General features: G+C 45.3%; 1 protein-coding gene across 1 annotated transcript in view; it reads left to right on the top strand.

The window, feature by feature from the left end:
• TTC12 (tetratricopeptide repeat domain 12) overlaps positions 1-15,855 on the top strand; it is a gene marked incomplete at its 3' end in the record, with an annotated part of 46,508 nt that overhangs the window by 17,513 nt on the left and 13,140 nt on the right. The window contains exons 8-14 of the mRNA XM_082844414.1: positions 4,917-4,977; positions 5,407-5,595; positions 6,728-6,797; positions 7,532-7,620; positions 9,737-9,905; positions 14,253-14,345; positions 15,418-15,478. Coding sequence (XP_082700540.1) covers positions 4,917-4,977; positions 5,407-5,595; positions 6,728-6,797; positions 7,532-7,620; positions 9,737-9,905; positions 14,253-14,345; positions 15,418-15,478 — 732 coding nt within the window. The remainder of the gene's footprint in view (positions 1-4,916; positions 4,978-5,406; positions 5,596-6,727; positions 6,798-7,531; positions 7,621-9,736; positions 9,906-14,252; positions 14,346-15,417; positions 15,479-15,855) is intronic.

Below are 15,855 nucleotides of genomic sequence, written 5' to 3'. Positions count from 1 at the left end.
ATGTTTGATCTCGGAGCAGTGCTTCAGATTGTCTCAGAGAAGAACCACATTCCTCCAAGTTGATGAGATATTAATCCACTTCTTAGTATTTTCCAGGGTAAATCTTAAGATCTTAGAGCTGGGAAGGATGTTGAGTGTCATCTGATAATAGCCCCACCTGCTGTAGAAATCTCTTCTGCAGTATCTTCTACCAGTGTCCGTCCAGTCCTGGGATGAGCATCTCTGGAGAGAAAAGACATAAGCAAAAAGATGAAAAAACAAAATTCACTTGTAATCTCATCTCCTGAAAGTAACCATACAGGGAGATATACACACTAAGATATTGGATATTGTTAATAGCAGCTTTATTGAGATATAGTTCACGTATCAAACAATTCCCCTATTGGAAAGTATACAATTCAGTGGTTTTTAGTGTATTCACAGAGTTGCACAACCATCACCACAATCAGCTTTAGAACATTTTTGTCACTTTGTCAAAAACACCTATACCCATTAGCAGTCACTCCCCTCCCTTCCACCCCACCCTCAACCCTAGACAACTACTGATCTACTTCTGTCTCTATACATTCGCCTATTTTAGACCATTCATATAAATAGAATTATACAATATGTGGTCTTTAGTGACTGGCTTCATTCACTTAGCATAGTGTTTGCAAGTTTCATCCATGTTGTAGTATGTACAGTAATTTTTTTTTTTATTGCTGAACAATATTCTGTTGTATGGATATACCACATGTTATTTATCCATTTGTCAGTTGATGAACATTCAAGTTGTTTCCACTTTTGGTTATTACGAACATCCATGTACAAGTTTTTGTGTGGACACATGTTTACAGTCCACTTGGCTATACACCTAGGAGTGGAACTGCTGAGTCGTGATAACTCTATGTTTAACCTTTGGAAGAACTTCCGTCTTGTTTTCCAAAGTGGCTGCTCCATTTGACATTCCTGCCAGTAGTGTATGGTTCCAGTTTCTCCACATCGTGAACAATACTGGTTATTTATTTTTCTTTTCTGTTATACCCATCCTGATGAGGATGAAGTGGTATTTCATAATTTTGACTTGCATTTCTCTGATGGCTAATAATGTTGAGCATCTTTTCACGTGCTTATTGGCCATTTGTGTATCTTCTTAGGAGAAATGTCTCTTCAGATCCTTTGTCCATTTGTTCATTAGGTTATTTATCTTTTTATATTGAGTATAAATATATTCAATATAATATAAATTGAATATTTATATAAATATTCAATATAAAGTAATATAAATATTATATATAGTAATATAATATTCAATATAAATTCTGGATACAAGTCCCTTATCAAATAAATGATTTGAAAATATTTTCTCCTATCCTCTGCCATTCTCTGTGTTGTCTTTTCACATCATAGCACAAAAGTTTTTAATTTTGATGAAGTCTAAATTACCTATTTTTTTCTTTGGTCGCTTGTGCTTTTGATATCAAATCTAAGAAACCGTTGCCTAATCCAAGATGTAAGAGTTTTATGGCTTTAGCTCTTTCATTTAGATCTCTGATCCACTTTGAGTTAATTTTTGTGTATAGTGTGAGGAAGGGATCCAGCTTCATTCTTTTGCATGTGGATATCCAGTTGTCCCAGCACCATTTGTTGAGAAGACTGTCTTGTCTCCCACTGAATGATTTTGGCACCCTTGTCAAAGATCAATTGATCATAAATGCATAGGTTTATTTCTGGACTCTCAATTTTATTCCATTTGTTTATGTCTACTCTTATACCTATGCCGCATTGTCTTGATTCTTACAGCTTGTAGTAAATTTTGAAATTGGGAAGTGTGAGTCTTCTAACTTTGTTCTGCTTTTTCAAGATTGTTTTAGCTATTCTGGGTTACTGGAATTACCATACAGATTTCAGGATCTGCTTTGTCAATTTCTGCAAAGAAGCCAGGTGGAATTTTTTTTTAATTGAAGTATAGTCAATTTACAATGTTGTGTTAGTTTCAGGTGTACAGCTAAGTGATTCAGTTATACATATATATATATACCAATTTTTTCAGATTCTTTTCCCTTATAGGTTGTTATAAAATATTGAATAGTTCCCTGTGCTATACAGTAGGTCCTTGTTGGTTATCCATTTTATATATAGTAGTGAGTATATGTTAATCCCAAACTCCTAATGTATCCCTCTTCCCCCTTTCCCCTTTGGTAACCATAAGTTTGTTTTCTGTGTCTTTGGATCTATTTCTGTTTTGTATATAAGTTCATTTGTATCATTTTTTTTAGATTTTACATATAAGCAATATCATATGATATTTGTCTTTCTCTGTCTGGCTTACTTCACTTAGTATGATAATCTCTAGGTCCATCCATGTTGCTGCAAATGGAATTATTTCATTCTTTTTTATGGCTGAGTAATATAAATAATAAATGCTGGAGAGGGTGTGGAGAAAAAAGGAACCGTCCTACACTGTTGGATGTAAATTGGACAACAGTATGTTAAAAAAACTAAAAAAAGAGCTCCTTAAGAAAACTAAAAATAGAGCTACCATATAATCCAGCAATCCCACTCCTAGGTATATATCCAGAGAAAACTCTAATTCAAAAAGATACATGCACCCCATTGTTCATTGCAGCACTATTTACCATAGCCAAGACATGGAAGCAACCTAAATGTCCATTGACAGAGGAATGGATAAAGAAGATGTGGTACATGTATACAATGGAATATCACTCAGCCAGATGGAATTTTGATGGAGATTGCATTGAATCTGTAGATCAACCTGGGGATAATTGCCATCTTAACAATATTAAGGCTTCCAGTCCATGAACATGAGATATCTTTCCATTTACAAGATATATTATTTTTAAAAATATAAAAATTGCCCCCGTTGTACATTTTAAAAAATTATTCTTTGTTGGATTTTAATTCTAAAAGTAATGCAAACTTATTGTAATAAGGTCAAATAATAGAGAAGTAAAAAGGAAAATATTAATCTCCCCCCTCCACCAAGTTCCATTTACTTATTCATTCATTCAGTTAATTAATTCACTCAGCACATATTTAATGCATGCGTCTATGTTCCAAGCCCTGTCCTAGGCAACAGGAATACAGTAGCAAACAAGACAAAATCCTTGACTTAAGGGAACTCACATTCTTGTGGTAGGGGCGACGTGTCCCAAGATAGAAGCCAAATAAGTAGATGTGTAGTATGTTAGGTAGCAATAAGTGTTACTGAGAAAACTAAATCAGGAAGTGGTGAAGGTGAGATTGGTTTTACAGAGAGTGGTCAGGGAGGGCTTCTCTGGAGGAAGAGAAGGAGTGAAGTGAGCAAGCCATGTGGATATATTATACAGTGGAAGAGTGGTCCAGATAGAGGGCTAGCTAGAATGGAGTGAGCAAGGAGGGGAGTGAGAGGAGATGAGGTGAGCAGGCTGGGGGCGATACGTGGGGGACTGATCCCCTAGGGCCCTACAGGTTTTTGGAAGGACATTGGCTTTTATTTTGAGTGAGCTGGGAGCCATCAGAGGGTTTTGAGTAAAGGAGAGAAATGATCTGACTCATGTTTTAAAGGATCACTCTGCTGTATTGAGAATATATCTTGACATGTGAGAAGAGAGAACCAGTCAGAAGGCTATTGCAACAGATTATCCAAGTGAGAGATGATGATGGCTTGGACCACGTTGGTGATGATGAAGGTGGTGAGAAGTGCTGGGGTTCTGCTTATATACTGACAGTGAAGCCAATAAGAATTGCTGATAGATTAGAGCTAGGGTTAAAAAGAAGTTGGATACAGGGTTACTCTCTTGACCTTTTGGGCTGCTATAACCACCATAGATCGGGTGGTTTATACAACAAAGGTTTATTTCTCCCAGTTCTGGAGGCTAGGAAATCCAAGATCAAGATGCCAGCAAATTCAGTGTCTGGTGAGGACCTGCTTCCTAGTTCATAGACAGCCAGCAGGGGTGAGGGAGCTCTCTGGGGTCTCTTTAATAGGGCACTAATCAACTCATGAGGGCTCTACCCTCATGACTTAATCACCTCCCAAAGTCCCCACCTCCAGATACATCACATTGGGGGTTAGCTTTCAACATCTGAATTTGGGGGGGATGCAAACATTCAGTCTATTACAGTTACCATGTTTGATATCCTGCAACACTATTCTCTGTTTTAATGTGATGCTTTTTCTTCAGTTCATTTCTTAATCCTAATCTTCTAGATGAGCCTTGAGCTTTTAGGATATCTCAGAATGTTTCTTTGTTTTTTTTTTTTGGGGGGGTTTTTTTTCTGAGCCTTTTCTTTCAGTGACTGGTCACATTGATAGCCCTGAGGACTGTACTGCCCTAAACCCATCATCATGCCCCATTAACAAGAATCTTTCTTTTCCAGAAACTTTCTATCTAACAGTGTCCTCAGTGAGCCTCTCACGCTCAAGTGTTCTAGTTGACTCTTCCATGGCCAGTGAACAGACCCCTCACCAGATCTTTGCAGCCTGTACGTTTAAATAGGCAGTTCTCGCTTCCTGTTCCCAAGTCTCTGTCAACAGTGTTTCTAGCTTCATTTATTTCCTTATTCCCTGTGAGCATATCTGACAGGTAGCCTCCTGTTCTTTCTCAGTGCAAATATCATATCTGAATTTTGCATTTACCTTATGATTATTCTTATCCCAGCCAGACATGAGCCACGAGAATTGAGGACTGGATGTTTTCCATCACAGGCTGTATCTGACAACACTATTTTTTAAAATAAAATTTGAAATAATACCTGTTGCCCCACAGAACCAAAGAAGCCTAAACAAAATGTCAAATGCATGCTGCGTTCCCCATGCCCGCCTCCGACGCGGGTAGCGGGGGAGGCTGGGAGGAGATAATGATACCCTGTGCCTGTCTTATAATCACCGTTCGCCCCTAACCACTCTTCAAGACCTTGTTTCTTTCTTCCAGTCTAGAGAGTGTTATCAGAAGATCTTAGAAATAAACCCCCAGCTGCAGACACAGGTGAAAGGTGAGACTTCCTGCCGATGTCCTTGTTCAAATTGCACCTCCCCTCTGTGCCCCGGTCCTGGGGTGTCCTCCATGCCTTCTCTGCACTTGGCCGCAAGCACAGCCACGCCCAGCCCTGCACAATCACATCCTCTCATAACAGCCCAGCCTTGCTCCTCTTCCTCTGTTCTTGGCCTTCCTCCTTTTCTCCACCATCCTCCCTCCAAGCCTTCTAGACAAGGAACAGTGTTGTCCTTGAATAATTCCCAAGATGTTTTAAGATTCCTGGTAGAAACTGTACACGCCTCCTAAAATTTTCCTTGCTGAAGATGAGTCTGAATTATTTTAATGCTTTCTGCCTTTCAGCCTCCCATCCTCAAAAACAGGTTGCTCCATGCGTGGACATGTTGATTGTTAGGGTTTTGTTGTGTTTTCCTTCTTGTTTTGCTAGACTACCTGAATCAGGTAGATCTTCGGGAGAAAGCAGACCTTCAAGAGAAGGAAGCCCAGGAAGCACTGGATTCAGGCACGAATACAGCCGTGACGACCACGAATCTTCTGGAAATTCTTTCCAAGCCTGATCAGATCCCCTTGTTCTATGCAGGGGGGATTGAAATCCTGACTGACATGATGAAGGATTGTAAGCCAGCGATGTGTGTGATCTCATGAATATTGTCAGTATAAGGGGACAGAGTTTAGAGGTCTGTCCTCACGAGGCAAAGAATCCATTCCTCCCTTCCTTCCACCAATATTGATTGAAGGTCTACTATAATGTAGGTGCTAGAGGGGGTGCTTAAGAAACATAACCCATCCCAGCTCCATCCCCTCCTCAGAGCATGCTGACACATGACACACATGCTGTAAACACCACACAATACGACACAAAACACCCAGACGGCATGCACTCCATATATACTCACAACACACACGCACACAGCGTGTGCTCACTATCATGTATACTTATATCACACACACACACACACACACACACAGACACCACGCGTGTGGGACAAATATACCATATATGCTTATATCACATACAAGCACACCACACACATTCACCCCTCACGGGTGTTCCCCACGTGCTGCACATACCCGCACACCCTTTGCATACCCCACACAGACCCCGTGTACACCACCAACACCCTGTATCAGCCCCACAAATTTCCCCCCAACCGTAGAGGAATGGAAGACAGAATTTTGTAGGATAAACTGTAACGTTCATCCCAGTTACACTTAATGGCTGCTTAGGATGTGGAGACAGTTTCAGAGCAAACATCAGCTGTGCTCCTGCTAACGAGAGCCACAGTGCTCTGTTTTATAGTTTCTGTAATTACTGAACCCAGGGCTGAAACCAGTGTTGTTACTCAGTGACAGAATGATGTTTGTACAAATGGATGGAGTCTGATTTCCCTCAGTGTACAGTGGAGGGTGCTCAAACACCCCTGCAGTAGTTTCTTGGAGATTATAGGTTCCTCTCTAGAGCCTGGAAACAGCTTTGAAATAAACATTTATTAAGAACAGATGGATATGCCTGTTCTTCTAGAAGGTTAAGCGGCTCCTGGAGACTCTCTAGAGATTACAGAATGATGAGTTGTCAGATCACTCTTGGGGCCCCCCGGGCTCAGCTCTCCTTCTCTGAAAAGGACTGTGGATTTTGTGATCTAGACATTCCATATTGGGTTTCTGTTATCATCTGGCTCTGTGACAGTTAGACATCAGCCAGACAGTTCAGGAGTCTGATGACACGGTTTTCTCTGAACTTGTTTCAGGCACGGAACGAACTTTATTCAGAACACACAATGGATTCAGTATCATCAGTGAGAATGAGGTCATAAGAAGGTAGGGATGTTTGTAAAGACAGCCTGGCATCAAAGCAAGGAAAGACAACCATTTCTCATGAAATCAGACACTCATCACACAGGCAGCGTGATCACTGGATGGTACTACCTTCAGTCAATACTGGGTTAGGAAAACTTCCCAGGGTTCCTCCAAGCACTTCAGAGTCAGAGAAATGGCCACTCTTGCTGGTTTCCCACCAGTTTTTCCAAGATTGCTCTTTGTTCTTGTCCTCTTTTGGACTTTGCTGATCATAACAGGAAATGAGATCAGCTGGTTCCTGGCTGATCTCATCTATCGTTGTATCTGAAGAAAGACCCCTATGGCAGGAGGTAGTTTGCTAAATTTATTTTGTATTTCAGTTGTTCTGGTGCAGTTCCCATGGCTTAGGACACTGGTGTGGGTCGGAGTCACCGGCACACGTTTGTGTGTGTGATGAGGCTCACGAACCCTAAGTGGTCTGCTGGCCCATCTTGGTCCTGCTGCAGCCAACGCCCTGCCCCCTGGCTCACCACCCTCCCTCTGTGCAGACCCAGCTTCCTCAGCTGCATCCTTGTCCTGGAGCTCTCAGCTGAGGTCCTAGCAGTCCCTTTTGGTCCTGGTGACCTGCGGCTCTGGATTAGGAAGTGACTTTCTTAAACCCACATTTGAGGAGTCTGGAGGTGAAATAAAACCAGCTGAAAGGAAGATGAAGACTGATTTGCAGTTTTAATATTGCTCTCCCTTGCCCATTGTAGGTGCTTTTCCACAGCAGGAAAAGATGCAGTGGAAGAGACAGTATGCATGTCTGTTCTCAGGCTCTGGCAAGCGGTGTGCAGTGAGAACGGTAAGCCAGGGAATAACCATCGATCATCGTTAATGCGCTGGTAATGGGAGGGCTACGGGGCGGGGGTGTGGGCAGGCAGGATTGTTCCTCTAGGACAGGCCCTGGAGATGGCGGTCTAGACCCTTCCCTGGAAAAGCATATGGATCAAAGCGAGACCTGCGCTGCAGTCGTGTCTCCGGCAGCCTCGCAGCCTCCTCCACAGTGGGCAAGGTCACGGTCAGCATCATGCGTGGTCTCATCACCTGGGCACTTGCCCTGGCTCTTTGCAGACTAGTGATTTCGGCTCGTGCACTGGCAGTGAGGCAGGCAGAGTTTTTCCTTTTCTGTCTGCTGAAAAATAGTGCTTCTTTTTTGCTGACCACAGTACCGGTTTCAGCATCATGAGATTTACAACCATCCCTGCCGGCCTCTTGTGACACTGATTAATTAATGCCTAATATTGGGACAGTAACATGCTATGGGGAGTTATTTACCGTAACTCTTCCTTTTTTGCATATTAGCCTCTTCCGGGGTTCACTGAGTTTTTGTACAATCTTATCACTTTAGTGACCTCAATAAAAATTTTAGGTATTTCCCTCATTTTTTAAAACAATTGTATTTTTTTTTTTAATGAGGGGAAAATGTTTGACTTTGGACACGAAACAGTGAAAATGGGAAGAGTGATAGCTGTGTGTGCCATGCACAGGCTTCTGTGGGGAGCTGTCGAGAGAGCTTGTAAATGCAGCTTGTAAACGATTAAATGCTGAGTATGAGATAATATGATTTTTTTCCTGATTTAGTAGGGTGGAGGAATCATGTTAAATTCTAGAATTCTTAAGTTCTAGAGAAACAGGGGGCCTCTTCCCTGCAGGGAATTACGTTCAGACTAATATCCTAACCAAGGTGCCCTGCTACTTGTAGAACACTGCACCAGCTCCGAGCAGTGTTTTTGCAAATCGCCCTGCCCAAGGGTTAGGGAGGCAGGCTTGGTGACCGGGTGTTTCCTCAGTATGAATTGGACATGCTTCCCTCCGTGCAGCCCAGCTTCCTCACCCTGCAGCCCATTTAGGTTTCTGTGAACCTTGGGGTCACATCTTTCTTTAGTATCTGGAAAAATACTGTCGGACATAGCCTGTGACATACATGCTGTATCTCAGATCAATGAAACCTTGGTATATCCAATTCAATAAATACAGAGCAGTTTTTAAAAAGGACAAAGGAATGCTTAAAAGTAAAGACGTGGAAATATGTCTGTGATGTAGTGCTGACTGAGAGAGAAAAGCCAGTTTCAGGATGGGATGTATCATATTTTAACATTGTTCATAAGAAGGGTGAATACTAGCCCCCTTAGGGAAAGGGCTTACCTGGAGGGGATACGGACGAGAGAAGAGGACTTTCATTTTCAGCTGTATACACGTTGTGTTATTTGAATTGTTTGCACTGAGCTACTTGTCATTTTTATGTAAACTAAACAAACTCTGCTCTGTTTCATAGCTTAGCCTCGTACCCCAGCCTGTACCTCTGCCTGCTCTCAAATTCACGTACCTCGTTAGAAAATGCACCAGGCGAAAGTGGGGTGCGGGCAAATCTGATGCCACCGCCCTGGAAATAGCTCATGGTCTAGGAAGGGGAGCATTCTTTATTAATTAACGTTCTCATGTGATCATTCTAGCTTTCTAGAAAAAACTCAAATAGTTGCTCTGGCCATTAAATGAAAATCGATGGTCTAAAGCTCTCCCACCATTTAGCTGATTTCTTTTCCTTTCCTCACATTTCTGAACACCGTACGCCGAGAGGCCTCTGGCCAGAATAATAGTAATAGCTAATGTATGTGTGCCAGCCCCTGTTCTCCGCACCATCACGTATTAACTCACTTGATCCTCACGACAACTCTGTTATGTTGGTCGCCTTCCTCGTCCTACTGATAAGGAGCACAGGGGTTGATGACTCAGCTAAGGTCGTTTCTTGGTCATTCAGACCCTGCAGTCTGGTTCTAGAATCCATGCTCTTACCCTTCATTATCCTGCCTCTCAAATGCATGGGGAAGAGTTGGGTTTCCCGTTGAGATGTAGGGAGACAAAACTGGTGTGACTGCAGTCATGGTCTGCACTAGACGGACGTGCCCTGTGTTTTGCAGAGGAGAACCAGCGCCTACTTGTGCTGTGCCCCGACATGGGCCAGCTGCTGCCCTCCCTCTTGGCCTCCAGGGTCCCGAACATCCGGCAGCAGACCCTGGCCCTGCTGCTGCAGCTCGCGCAGACAGAGAATGGACGGAGCCTGATCGTGGGCCACCTTGACCTGACCGGGTAAGGCTCTGCGCTGTGGGTGGGAGCTTCCCGGCAGCATCTCAGACCTTACCTGCCACATTAACACCTGCCTGGCTCCTGTCTCACATCTCTGATGTAAGAGGTACCAGCCTACCAGATTAAGGATCAGAAACAGAAAGAGCCTTTGAGAAGAACACTCCCTCATGAGGACCTTCAGGACACTCCTGTCTGAACTTGGTACCATGGACAGTGTCACTTCTCCTGAGCCTGTTTCCATCTCACAGACACTGCAGACCTTGTAAATATGGCAGCACTTCCAAAACCAGCAATTGGGAACCCAACTGTAAAATAGGCTATTTGTTTCTGCCCTTTTAACCTCAGTCCTGGCTCTACCCTGTTCCTGTCCTTACTTTTCTTCATTTATTCCTGTTTTAGGTAATACTATCCGATTTTGCATATCCTTAAACCCTTTCTGGAGCAAGGTAGTGTATAAGTAAATAAAACACATTTCAAATACTGTTACAGTGATTCTGCCCAGTGCTTTTCCTTCGAAAGATTATTCGTTCGAATACGTGAAATTGCCGCTTTTTATGTCACAAAAGGCTGCACGTTGGCAATTCCATGTGGTTCAACCGAAAAGAAATAGTAGCAGTGATTCTACCTTTGCTTTATAAATGCTTCCTATGTAACCTAAAAACAGAAGTTGGCTTCCGATTCTGTTCACTATCATCTCATTGGGAGGGAGGCCAGATAAGTGTCATTACCCCATTTCACAGATGCGGCAGGAGAAAGTTCAGCTAGTGACTCGGGGCATCTCAGCCAGCTGTCTCCCAGGCCTTGGAGCCTCTCTCCTACTCTCTGTTCCCCAAAAGGAAAGCAATCAAATATGAAGCTGTGTCAGACCTTCTTGGACCACAGCGAGGCCTCTGGGGCTGGTCCCTTGTCAGTGAGGAAGTCCATGTGCGCTGAGGACAGGATAAGCCTTGGCTGTGACTCTCCCCCTCTCAACCCAGCTCAGCAGCCCCATGGTTCACAGGAAAGGCCTTGGCAGCCCCCGAAGCTCAACCTACACAGGCAAACGAATCGTTAGCAGAGTTAAGTCCTCAAAAGCGCATTTCACATTTCAAATGACTCTGCAGTCATTTCCTCAATACCTTCCTTCATCATATGTTTTTTCATTTGGTTTTGGTCTCTTTGAGTAAATGTAGCTATAGTTATCATAAGCTTTCTCCCCAGCTATCTTTGAATTGCTTGAGTTTCATTTGAACTTTCCCAGTGTCTTGGCATTTGTGATCATCTTGTGTAGTCCTGCCTACTTTCCTTAGACAGTCAAAGAAACCTCAGTTTGTTACCTGTGTGCCCACTCTTCTCTGAAATGAAATGAGATAGTCTGAAACAGGACAGGGCTGCACACAGGTTCCATGACCCTCACATTCCTCCCCAAATGAGAAAGTGAAGGGACAAATGTGCAAGGACAGGAGCCGAGTGAGGGCCAGTATCCCTTTGTGAAAAGCTCTGGGGTTTTAGGTTCAAGCAGTCAGGAGCCCACATCCCCTGCTTGTCTCTTTCTACTTGTGTGACCCAGGAAAGCTGCTTAGCCTTGAAGTGCCTGGTATCTCATCTGTATCACAGACTTATGGTGAAGCTTCCGAGACATGATACCCGTATGCTAGGTAAAATTTTTTCTGCTGCATTTGACAGATTACTTGGCCAAGAGAACTGGTCTTGTAAACATAACAAAAAGACTAAAGATGGTAACAGCTGGTTTGGTGGTTTAACGATGGCAGGGTCAAGGTCTCTGTCCTTCTCTTGACCTTTCCCTCATGGTCACACAAGGCTGCTGCAACTCCAAGCATCACATCCCTCTTTAAGACAGGTTAGCACCAACTGGGTCTGTCCCTTTTATCAAGAGGAGCTACTGCTTTTGTTTCTCTTTGGTCAGAATTGTGTCACATGCCACCCTGGTGGGGAAGATGGTTCCAGCTTCTGTGGTAGAGGCAGGCAGGATAAAATGCAACTCTCCCACATCCCAGCGTTTGACATGTCTGAAGACATCGATGTTTTCCAGGTCAAGCATCCTGGTTTCCTCAACCGTTCCTCAGGTAGTTCGACTTCCAGACCCCTCCCAGAACAAGCTGCTACATAAACCCAGTACCATAAATGTGGGTGACTGGAGGCCGTACCCCTGAATCTAAGATCCCAGTTTGATGGGCTCTTTTCTATCTATATCTCCTGTTACAGCCTGATGGCATCTGGTCCTAATGATATCATTCTTCCTGGCCCTACTCCCACTCCCTGCTGTTCCTTCTCGGCTCCCTTTGCAGGCCCCCTTTATGCTGTCATCTTTCCACGTCAGGGGCCGCAAGACCCTACCCTCGGCCCTCTCCTTGCCCGTGGCCCTGATTGTCATGTCTGAGTCTCCCCCTCAAATGTTGCCAGGCAACATCCTTCTGCAACTTGGCACCTTTATCGCAACGCCACAAGTATCATAAACTTAACGTTTCAAAAGCGGTTCTTCAAGCCAGAGCCTCTAGCTGAATTTTCTGTCTTCATAGATAGCACTTCCATCCACCCCGTCGCCTAGGCCAGAATCCTGAGAGCTCCCTGGTTGGCTCCTGCCCACATCCCTGAGAAAACGGTACTTGTCAGTCCTATCTCCTCCGCATCTCCTGGATTCATTTCCTCTGGCTCTCCTGCACCGTCTCCCATCATTACTTCTAGGTCATTGTGAGGCCTCTTTCTTCTCAACTGTGCGTCTTACTCTGCCCCGTCTCAGCGCAGTCCCTTAACCTTTATTGTCTGGAAAACCCCGGTTCTCCCCCCGTTGGATTCCCTGGTTCCTGTACTACCTGCTCTGATCCACCTGCAGCACACCACCAAAGGGATTTGTCCCAAATGCACATCTGTCCTGTTACTTTCCTGCTTAAAATGCCGTAATTACTCTACTGCCTCTAAGACTAGTTCTTGAATTTCTGAGAAATATAGCGCTTAGGAGTCACCTGGGGGCTTTATTAGAATACAGCTTCCTGGGGCCTCCTCTAGCTCAGAGACTGAGAGGGGCTCAAGAGCCTTCAGCCCTCCCCATACACCCCCACCAAGCAAGTCGTCCACTGCCCACACTCGGGACACAGGCTAACAGGGGAAAGTACACACATTCCAGAAGGCCCGCCGTGACCCAGGCTGGCTCTGCCCAGCTCCCCAGCCTCGCAGCTCTCTGTCCTCCCCGCTCCCTAAGCACGAGCTGTGAGGAACCGCTAGCAGTCCCCAAGTGTGCCTCTGCGATTTATGCCTCATCATCTTTGAGACAGCTGTGTGCTCTGCCTCAGATGCTCTGCTCCTGTCCCCACGTGCCTGACGCTGGCCTACAAGCTCCTTGGAGCTGGGGCCTTGTCTTGCTTCATCCCTGTGGCTCCAGAACCTACCACGTCACCTGGCACATAATGCCAGTAAGTGTTGTTGACTGAACGGACAAAGGGACACGTAGCCAATGCTGCACTTTCAGGTGATGCGGAAATGTCATCCTCATCTCCATCCTCCCACAGCTCTTGCCAGGGGGACCCTGTGCCCACTTGACATGTGTCTGTTTCTAACCTATCATCTGACGCACGTCCCTGTACGAGACAGGAGCCCAGTACTGTGTCCCAGCACTGAGCACGACACTCAGCACGCTGTAGGTGCTTGGTGTGGGTTTGCTGGATGGACAAATGCCTTCTGCTCTCATTGTCCTGGTGCCGGTCAGTCTGTTAAGGCAGCCTGAGACTGCATTAGCTTTTCGGCAGCTGCACCGGACTGTTTGCTCGTATACCGGGTTTGCCACTGGCTAAAAACTTGTAAGTTTTTTTCACATGAGTCAGGTATAAACCAGGTCTCCCAATTCTGTTACTTAAACAGAATTTCCAGCTCTAAGTGAAAGACTTTGAGTTTAACTCTCTGAAATTTCATCTGATATATTCAGCAACCTGTCAAAATCTCGTTAAATCTTGATTCCATCCCCCACTTCATTAGGGGGCCTTCCCACTTAGTCACCAGCAGATTAGTAAGGGTGCCATTTAGATGTCATTTGTGTGATTCAACTTGGCCAAGCCAGAGTCCCAGGGCAGAGGCACCAGAGATTCCTTCCAAGTCAGCATCTGATAATCAGTGAACTTTGGTTCAAACTCTTAATTCCCCTGGGCCCTCACGTAAAGTGGTAGAGCCATTCCCACGGGAGGGTGTCTGCCTCATTGGAGTGGGCAGGGGCTGGGCTTCCTGGTGGGCATGGTAAGGCCCTTTCAGCTTATTTCACTCAGGTGCTGACGCCTTCCTGGCCTCCATGCGAAGCCTCCTTGTTGGGGATGCTGTCGGCTGGAGGTCAGCCCACCCTGAGGGTGTTATGGATTTTTGCAGGTTGTTGGAAGCCCTCGTGTCGTTTCTTGATTTCTCAGATAAGAAGGCCAACTCAGCCATGGGACTGCTCACAGACTTGGCTCTGGAAGAAAGGTAATTTTTGTTTCCAGAAATTGACATTTCTTCTTCAACCTTTGTTGAACTGTCTGATCTTCCAAAACGTGCGGCACCGGCACACGGGAGGCTAGACCAACTGAGCATCACAAGATTCACTGCGTAGGACAGCTGATGTCTTCAGGGACCGTGGTCAGCCACTCCCGTTCCAGTCCCTCTAGGCGAAGGGGGCGACCCGGCCCTCAATGAGCTTGGAAGCAGTAACATACTTAGAACAGTAACTCTCCCAGCAAGCGAGTCTGCTATGCGGTGAGGTTTCTTCCCCTAATCAGTGCCTGATAGGAACTGCCTGGCAGACATGTGTTGATTAAATGAGAGAGAAAGAGAGGGAGAGAGGGAGGGGGAGGGAGGAGAAACACAGTAACAAAGTAGAGCCCTCCCGGGCCGCCAGTGGCAGTATGGGTAACCATCCCCCGCGCTATTTTTTTTTTTCTTTGTTTAGCTGCTGCTGGGGAAGACAGTAAAGGTCTTAGATTTTCATAACTTTTCAGTTTTTTAAAAACTGCATCTTGTTTTGTTTTTAATTTCCTCATCAACTTTGGGGCGTCTTACTTAGGAACCGTCATACAATGAGAGAGAGCTGTTTGTGCTGGCAGCCGGCCATCAGCACGGGCTGGGAGGGTGTACTCGCCTCTCTAGCTGGTGGAGGTGTGTGTGCCTCGGGGCCCTCCTCACGGCCGTGACACGTAAACATGCTTACACCGTGTCTCCTGTTTGCACGGCGCACAGCGTGTAGACTCAGAGCAAGGGGAGGGCAGGGGTGGTGCTAAGTCAGTTCGGCAGAAACCTAAGGATTCCAGCAGCTTCTGCATGAGAGAGCCACCCTCTGAGATCTGTTGTTTAACATCAAAAGCAAGTCTCCAGGCTAAGAAAAAGTAAAGCCACATTACCTGCCCAGTGACGACCTTTTTTGGTTCCGAATGAATCATCCATGCAGGGGCAAATCACACGGGCCCAGGGTTGGACGGTCTGCTCCATCACCCAAGATGCTGTATTTATGTTTTAGTTTGCACGGGGTAGAAATAAATCATGGCTGATGTTCTCTCGACAGATTCCAGGTCTGGTTCCAGGCCAGCCTTCCAGATGTTCTCCTGGCACTGACGGGCGTGCTGGTGAGTAAGCCCTCATTTTATCACCTGTGACAGACCCTTTTGGGAGCATGAGCCAGGCTGTTTCAACACAGTTTTCCCCCCAGAACTCCTGTTGCCTCTCAGGTTGTTGAATCATTTATTCACAGCTGGAATTTATACAAGTCTTGGTTGTTGAAACAGCTGCAGTGGGGGCAGGTGGAGATGGCATATGGGCAGAGCTGGTTACAGGGGAGGAAAGCCTGCCTGGGGGCTGCAGTAGGCAAAGATGGAGAGTTTGTCGGTTTCCATCAGTCTTCTTCTGAGCCAAGTCCCGTGCAACCCTGTCCCCTGAATGGCAGTCATCTTGGTCAGGAGGGCAGGTGTGGTGGTTGGAGCTGATGAGGGAGAAAATTGCCAGG

Source organism: Leucopleurus acutus (genome assembly GCF_964270905.1).
Source record: "Leucopleurus acutus genome assembly, chromosome: 8".
Taxonomy (NCBI): Eukaryota; Metazoa; Chordata; class Mammalia; order Artiodactyla; family Delphinidae; genus Leucopleurus; species Leucopleurus acutus.
The sequence above is the reverse complement of the archived record's forward strand: the minus strand, read 5'-3'. Positions and strand labels throughout refer to the sequence as shown.